This window comes from Phascolarctos cinereus, unplaced genomic scaffold, assembly GCF_003287225.1.
Source record: "Phascolarctos cinereus isolate Bilbo 61053 unplaced genomic scaffold, phaCin_HiC Scaffold_726;HRSCAF=1367, whole genome shotgun sequence".
Lineage (NCBI taxonomy): Eukaryota > Metazoa > Chordata > Mammalia > Diprotodontia > Phascolarctidae > Phascolarctos > Phascolarctos cinereus.
The window spans coordinates 199020721-199029067 of record NW_027556098.1 but is presented as its reverse complement, the minus strand read 5'-3'; the positions used below and the strand labels follow the sequence as shown (position 1 = coordinate 199029067).

Sequence of the window (8347 nt, the reverse complement as noted above, 5' to 3'; positions counted from 1 at the left end):
GAAAACATCCATCAGCTCTGCATGACTGAAACCTTCAGTTGTACTGGCAAAGTAGCAGAAGAGGTTAAGAAACTGATTTGGACGCATACAAATTTAACTCCTGATAAGCTGAATGGGAAATTTTTTGTGTTGCAGGATGAGAGAGACTCAATCATAGTGATACTGCCATATCCACTACAAATGAAATTAAGAAAGCTGCAATGAAATAAAAATAACTTAATCATCTAGTGAGATCCTCTCCAGGCCTCCATTTTGGGAAAGGGTCCAGACTGCCACTGTCCCTCAGCCCCCCTCTCAACCTTCCCTCAATGCCTGTGGCCTTCACACTCCGAAATTTCCCACAAAGCCCTCTTCTCTCATTGATCAATTCCTCTCAGAGCCGCCATTCCTCCTCCCTGATGTGCTCCTGTCTGGCCTTTACTTTTATGCCCCATAGGTGTCTTCCCCCCTTCCCAGCACTACCATCCTACCCTGCAGCTTTTCTAGTTCTCTTATGTATGTATGTTGTCTTCCCCTATTAGAATGTAAGCTCCTCCTTAAGGACAGGTTTTTTTTCTTTTTTGATCACTTGTGTTTGTATTCCCAGTGCTTATTGGCACAGTTCCTGACACATCTTTTTTGATTGGTTAGTTATTAGATGCTCTCTGAAGAAGCACAAAAAGAATTTGATAAAGTTGTGACAGAAAACATTAACAAGTATGCAGTAATTCTCATTTTATTTGAGACAAACACATCTACTAAATTAAGAAAAGTATAACAGTGATATAAGAAAAAAGACAAATATAATAGATGTCAACATTCAATCATCAGAAGGATAAACCCAAATGAGGTTAACAGTAAATATTTGATCTGAACTTACTTAAATACATTAGAATTACGAGTTATATGAAGAGAACTAAACAGGATAAGCAGAGAATAAGCATTCTTTTCAAATGCATATAGAACACTCACAAATATTAATCTCAGTCTAGCCTGTAAAAGCCAACAAATTATAAAAGGAAGAAATAATATATGCTGTTTTATTAAACTAGAATAAACCAAAAGTTGACCAAGAAAATGTAAACTACTAAATAAAACCAGTCCACAGAGCTATATTCCAATAAATCAGACAACATAAATGAAACAGATGACTACCTACAACAGTATCAACTACCAAAATTGACAAAAGGAAATTTTTTCCATGCTGTAACAGCTTTATCTGATCACATATTCCACTAGTCCTCATCTTCATTTATCCACTGCTCTGTTTGGCTGCCAATCTCTTATCTCTTTCTTCAGCAATGGTGAGACGGATACCTTTTCCACGGGGTAGAGAAATCCAAGGCTTGTTACCTTTGCCAATAACGAAAATATTTGAAAGCCTAGTGGCAAAGCTATTGCCATTGGCATCCTTCACATGGACAACATCAAAAGAGCCTGGATGCCTCTCCCTGTTGGTGATCACACCAATTCGACCCAGGTTAGCACCACCAGTCACCATACATAGGTTGCCAGTATCAAATTTGATGAATTCAGTGATCTTGCCAGTCTCTAAATCAATCTGGACGGTGTCATTCACTTTGATTAGAGGATCTGGATAACGGATCGTACGGGCATCATGGGTCACCAGATGAGGGATCCCTTTTGTAGCCACAAAGATCTTTCTCACTTTGCACAATTTATATTTTGCCTCTTCAGCCGTGATGCGATGAACAGCAAAACGGCCCTTGGTGTCATATACCAGACGGAAATGTTCTCCTGTCTTATCGATGCTGATGACATCCATAAAGCCAGCAGGGTAGGTAATGTCAGTGCGGACTTTGCCATCAATCTTGATGAACCGCTGCATACAGATCTTCTTTACCTCATCTCCCGTCAGGGCATACTTGAGTCTATTTCTAAGGAAGATGATGAGGGGGAGGCACTCCCTCAGCTTATGGGGGCCTGTGGAGGGTCTAGGAGCAAACACTCCTGTCAACTTATCAAGCATCCAATGCTTTGGGGCTGCCACACGCTTCAGGTGCTTCTTGGGACCACGAGCCATGGCTGTGCTGGGCCTAGGGAAAGGCCATTAATAGGAAATTAACAATTAGACCAACCTCAGAGGAAGAAACAAGACAAACCATCAAAGAATACTACTACCCCCCCACCCACACACACACACAGCTTAGATGGAATTCCCAGGATTATTCTTTCAAACCAAGAACAAATAATCCCTAAATAACACAGATTATTCAAAAATATCAAGATGAAACATTACTATTAACAGAGATCTGTCTCCTTCCACTTGGGACCAGCATGTGACAAACAGCAGATTCTTAATTAATGCTTATTACCTGATTCCTATCAATCTCCCTTCTAGTACATCTAAAATCCAACTGTTTCAATCAAAAAAATCTGAGACAACAAAATGAAATCAGGAAAATACATAATAGCATATAATAATATGAAACAAAACAGGACAATTATAAAAAACAACTGAAATAAAGTTAAACCTAACAGGGACATTTAATATTCACTGATGAATTAAATTAATACAGTAAAAATGACAACTTTCACATTAATTCATACATTAAAAGCAATACCAAAGTATCAAGGGGTTTCTTAAAGAATGGATAAAATCATCAAGAAAATATATGAGGGGAAAAAAAAGAATATCAAAGGACACACTGGGGTAAAAACAAATGACAATGGTATTGCATTTTCAGACTTTAAAATAAATTACAGAAGTGGTTATCATCAAAATATCTTGTTGATTGTAGGTGAAAAATAAAATAAAACAAAGAACTATATCATATACCAGACTTCAATCAAATGTACACAAAATATTAGTGTTTGATAAAGTTATAGAAATGTTATAGTATAAAACTAGGAAAAGGATTTATTTAGCACGTGTTAGGGAAAACTGGCTAGCAATTGCTTTGCTGAGCTATATATCTCACATAGTATATATCAATGAATTGCAGCTGGATGACAAAAAAAAACCAGTAAAAATTTAGGAGAACGATATATTTTAACTCTATTACAGAGGGGAAATTACTTTTTTCTACAAAACAAACTAAAAGATTAGAACAAATTAATGATAAAACTATTATATTAAAACAAATTTCTATACAATAAAAACATAATGAACGGAAAAAAACTTAAAAATATTTATGCTAAGAAAAATTTAAACATAAGGAATGGTTATAAATTCAGAGATGGGGGCAGCTAGGTGGCACAGTGGATAGAGCTCCAGCCTTGGAGTCAGGAAAATCTGAGTTCAAATCCAGCCTCACATGACACTTACTAGCTGTGTGACCCCAGGGCAAGTCACTTAACCCCACTGCCTAGTCAAAAGAAGGAAAAAAAAATTCATAGAGATAACTCCAAGTTCACAATGGATAATGGTTATGGGACAGTTAACTTTTCAGAAGAGCTAACAGACTCTGCATCATAGGCTTATAAACTGGTAGGGACTTCAGAGGTTAGATTACTGATGATCACTTGAAAAAAATGCTTAGCCTCATTAATTAAAAAGATGCAAAATAAAACCCCAAGCTATCCCCAAATGGCAAAAATTAAAGTAAGAAAACAAATACAATCTTATTAGAAATCCACCTGGCAGGTCTACAGAAGTTACAAAAATAATTATATCCTTTGACCTAATAATTCCATTGTTAAGAATATACCCTTACTGTATTTTTAATCTTATATCAATTCTTCTGTCAGTGGCTATATTGGAGAGTTTTTCATCATTATTCCCCTATTTTTCTGTGATAATAATCTGTAGCATGCATTTAGGTTCGATAAACAGTAGGGTTTGGATTATATATGCTACAAGATGGAAAATTCTATGATTTACTTATGAATCAAGGATATTTTAGCTTCAGATATCAGTCAAATTTAAATCAATTTAATTCAATCCAAACCAATCCTACACACATTAAGTGCCTTCTGTGTGCAAGGTACCAGGGGTTACAAATGAAAACAAAATCTAATAAAGTGGTTAGGTATGCAAATAACTATAATACAAATTAGAAAATAAGTGTATAAGTCAAACATATAGGGTTGAGGCTTTGGAAAGAATCAAGAGAGGAACAGGGAAGGGGCAGCTTAGATAGTGCAATAGTGTTGGACTTGGGGTCAGGTATGCCTGAATTTGAATTCTGAATCAGAACCTCACTAGTTTGTGGGATCCTGTGCAAATCACTTAACCCCCCTTAAGCCTCAGTTTCCTCATCTGTGAAACAGGGATAATTACTACACCACAGTTATGGTGATAAACTTAGTTAATACATTCAAACCTTACAAGGATAATATAAATGTTAGCTACTACTATTATTAATGGATATGGTAACTGGGATACCAGAAAAAATGATAAATTTGGGGTCAAAGGACCTTGGTTCCAAGTCCACAATCTGACAGTTACTACTAGTGTGAATGTGGACAAGTCTTGTAGTTTCCAGGGGCTCTATTTTCAAGTACAAAGTGAGGAGGTCAGAGTAGATGACATCCAAGGTCCCCTTCAGTTCTGAATATGTGAGATTTCAGCAGCTAGCCACGTGGGAAGTTCATTTTGTGCCACTGGAGAGTCTGCAGAAATAGACATAGAAAAGAGTACATAATAATAGATCAGGAAATGGCTAGTAGTCTAGTCTGGCCACAGTGTAAAATGTGTAAAGGATGAAAGCATGAAATAAAGCTAAAAGTTTTACTACAGTCAAATTGCAGATATCTTTGAATGCTAAAATAAAGAATGCAAATATTTAATCCTAAATGCCCACAGTGAGAGAGTGGCATTCATAGGATCACACACCAGAGCTGGGAGGGAATCTTAGGCCATCTACCCCAAATCTCTCCATTTTACATGAAGAAACTAAGGTCCCAAGAAGTTGTTTTGAGCAGGATAGTAATGAAAGGAGTATTATACATTAGGAACATGACTTTAGATACAAAATGTGAAGAACATATTGAAGAGTCTAAGCAAAAACACCAGCTGGTTGGCTACCTAGTAATCCAAACAAATTATCTCCGAGCTTTTTGATTAAACATACATTCCTGTGGGGGTGGGGACGTGGACGGACATGACTTTGAACATACATCCTCACTATATTTACTTGGAACTGAAGTTAATATTGAGGTTGTAATCTAGATGACTAAAAGGATGGGAAGAGGGGTAGGTTGTAGAGTGTGGAAGCATTTTTAAAGCCTCCTTTTTAGTTTAACTCCAAATATCAACAAATATTTCTCTAGCCTAAAGTCTTTTTCAGACTTTTATCCTTTAGTAAAGTTTGTAGAAGGTCAAGAACAAAAGTTAAAGCCTAGGAAAAACAGGTTATGAATGGTAACCAAACTCAAAAGAAAAAAAAAGGCTTCACAATGAAGATAAACTAATTCCCTTTCATATTTTGAAGGGATCAGGGCAGGACTTCCACAAAGTCCCACTGGCTCCTCTGCAAGAAGTTTAGAATGGAGCTGAGTATTTAGAAGATAAGGTGACCTGTTGTTATTCTGGAGTCTTAATTTTTGTGTACAAGACTCCACGGCTAGTCAGGTGGAGCCCTTCTTAAAATGTCTGAACACATAAAATAAAAGTTACAAAGAAAACCTAATGATATATTTATTTAGAAGGTTATGAAAGTATTTTTCCAATCCAAGTTAAAAGATCTTATAAAATGAATTCACTAACAAAAGTTCATGGACCCCAGTAGCAGAAATTATTATACTGGACAGAGGAAAGAGTTAAACTCTTTGAATATGCTGAGACCTTTTATCCAAGATTCTTATAAATGTCACCTCAAATTGTCTTTTAAGAATAAGATGTTCAGGGGGCAGGGGAGCATTATGTCAGTTTGGAAAGTTCTTTAAGCTAGAACCATTTGGATTTGGAATAATGCTAATTGATACAATTTGTTTCTGGCAGACTGGTGCCTAAAAAGAGACTACAGTATTAATATTTTGACTGTTAGTAAAGTGTCTTCTTCCAAAGAATAGATTTATAATGAAGTTTTATATAAGATCAAGGGTAAGGACATCAAGAAGAAAAAAATATTAACTTTTTTTTTTGTTTGTGAATAGTTTTACCTCAAAATACTGACCAAAACAAAAATTTGTTCTTAAGGGCAAATAAAGTTGTAATATTCTTTGCAAAGGTGGGGGGCATGGAAGTAAAACATAGAGCATACACTGTCAGAGTTGAGAGTACCTTAGTTTACTGAATTGCTTCCCCTTTTTAAAAATTTTTGTCATACAACATGGCTCCCTGGATAGGTGAGGGATATTATACTGGAAAATGAAGGTGATATAAAAGCAAGATATCAATGAAAGGTCAAAAATAAAAACAATGAAGTTTCCCCAGAAATTAATTTTATATTGTTACCTGGTATTATCAAGATATGCCAAATAAATATTTTGAGCATTTTGAAGTTTTCATTTGATAGGTATAATATCAAAGGTCCATGTTGGTAAGGAATGAACAAAACATTAGAAATTTTAAAGCCTTATAAGTCTTGTATATGTTTAAGGAAAAATACTCTGATCCTATGGTTTTTTTTGTTTTTGGCTAGGCAATGGGGTTAAGTGATGCAGCTAAGTGTCTAAGGCCAGATTTGAACTCTATTCCTTCTGACTCCAGGGACTGTGCTCTATCCACCACACCCTCTAGCTGCTCCCATCCTATGTTGAATATAACAAAAACCCCATCTTAAAAAAAAGTGCAGATAATTAAAGTGAATCTCTGGAGAAAATGTAATAGCTTAATTTACTGTCATACTACATTAATCGGAATATAATTATTGTCTCCTGTGTATAACATTATATGAACAAAAGAACTTTAGTACTACTATACAACATTTCTTAGTACAGTTGCCTTTCACTTTTCAATTTAAATCCTTAAGTATTCATAAAATCATAGAACATATGGGATAAAGCAACAGGAATTATTTATCAAGTCCAAAACTATTTTAAAAAGGATACACTTTGAAGTTCAATTAAAATAAAGACTACACTGAATACTAAATGTCATATTCGTTATTCCCATAAAGTAATGCAAGCTGTCCTTTTTAAATATTCCTCAAACATAGATCTGAACATATTACTCCCCTATTCAAAAGTCTTCCCTACTGCTAAAAAACAAAATACAAAATTCTTTGCATAGAATTTTAAATCCCCCATCTACCTCTCTATTCATTTCATTTTACTTGTCTTCAGGCACTAGCCCTTCCTCAAAACGACATTCCATCTTCTACAGCAATGCTTCTGTGCAAGGCAGTCCAACACATCTGGACATATTCCTCACCCATCATTTATAAAATCCACAGCTTCCTTCAAAGCACATGTCTCAAATGCTAGGTTCATGTACGAGACTTTCTTGAACCCTCTTATTTAGTGGCTCTCGATTGTCACATGTTATGTCTTACTTATAATCATACTGTTGGACCCCTCTAGTAAATAAGTTCCTGAAAGGCAAGAGCCCTTGTAGGGTGTGTATTTTTGTATCCCCGGATACACATGATAGGCCACTTTAAAAGGTATGTTAAATTGAATTAAAAAGTCCACAGTGGCAGCCTAGTGAAAGGAATCCTTGTGGAGTTCACAGTCTAGAGATCAGTATTTCAAAACGAGTTCTTCCATACACTCGTTATCATTTCACTTTTCTGGACCTAAATTTACATCTTTGTAAAACAAAAACATCTCATCAGATGACTCCGACTGCAACAATATAGTTAAGAAAAATCAACGATAGTTTTCTGGGTTGTTGTTTTTTTTTTTTTTGGCGGGAGGGGCAAGCTATTGAGCCTTTCAGGCCACGTGTCCTTATCATGGAGGGTGGCACTACCACTCTTCCACTTTCATCTGGCCTCCTAAGGTAGTACCTTCAAGACAGAGAGAGCAAGATAACTGCGAACCCCAGGCCCACCACACAAGCAGAGATTAGGGTCCCCCAAACCTCTCGCCCGGCAAATCAACACCTGGAATCAAGGGCACCGGCGGGAACAAGTCTCGGGTCTCGCGAGTTCTCAGAAGGCCCGGGCGCAGTCTTGAGCAGAGTTGAAGCCCAGCCGGTTCTCCACCCAAAACGGCCACGCGGCCTCGGTCCACACAAGGCGCAAAGAAGTGGGTCACTACAGAAATGCCTCACCTGATAATAAGAGACTAAAGTTAAGTTGATCGGTGGTTGTCAAACGTAAACACAGTAGGAAAGACACTCCGAAAATCAGCACCTACCTCTCCGCAGACAGCCACGAGGACGTCTGAGAACTTCCGCTCTCTCAGCCACGCCTTCCGGGGCATCCTTAATATACCCGCCAGGCGTCGCTCACGTAGGACCTCCGGAAGAGGCCTGAGGTGGCAGGACAGCGTGACGCACAGGGATTTCCTCCCCTCC

At 37.1% G+C, this 8347-nt stretch overlaps 1 protein-coding gene across 7 annotated transcripts; it reads right to left on the bottom strand.

The window, feature by feature from the left end:
• Window positions 1–699: 699 nt before the first annotated feature.
• On the bottom strand, window positions 700–8295 carry LOC110201728 (small ribosomal subunit protein eS4-like). Of its 7 annotated transcripts, none has more exons than XM_020977556.2 (3): window positions 8188–8295; window positions 7932–8101; window positions 700–2036 (listed from the first exon to the last, which is right to left on the bottom strand). In XM_020977556.2, the coding sequence occupies exons 1-3, from the start codon at window positions 8251–8253 to the stop codon at window positions 1232–1234; spliced, it is 1041 nt and encodes a 346-aa protein (XP_020833215.1). In that variant the 5' UTR covers window positions 8254–8295; the 3' UTR covers window positions 700–1231. The 7 variants fall into 7 exon arrangements, with proteins under 7 accessions (XP_020833215.1, XP_020833219.1, XP_020833220.1 ...); XM_020977560.2 differs by lacking the exon at window positions 8188–8295 and adding an exon at window positions 4360–4554 and having other exon boundaries at window positions 7932–8023; XM_020977561.2 differs by lacking the exon at window positions 7932–8101 and having other exon boundaries at window positions 8188–8233.
• Window positions 8296–8347: the final 52 nt, after the last annotated feature.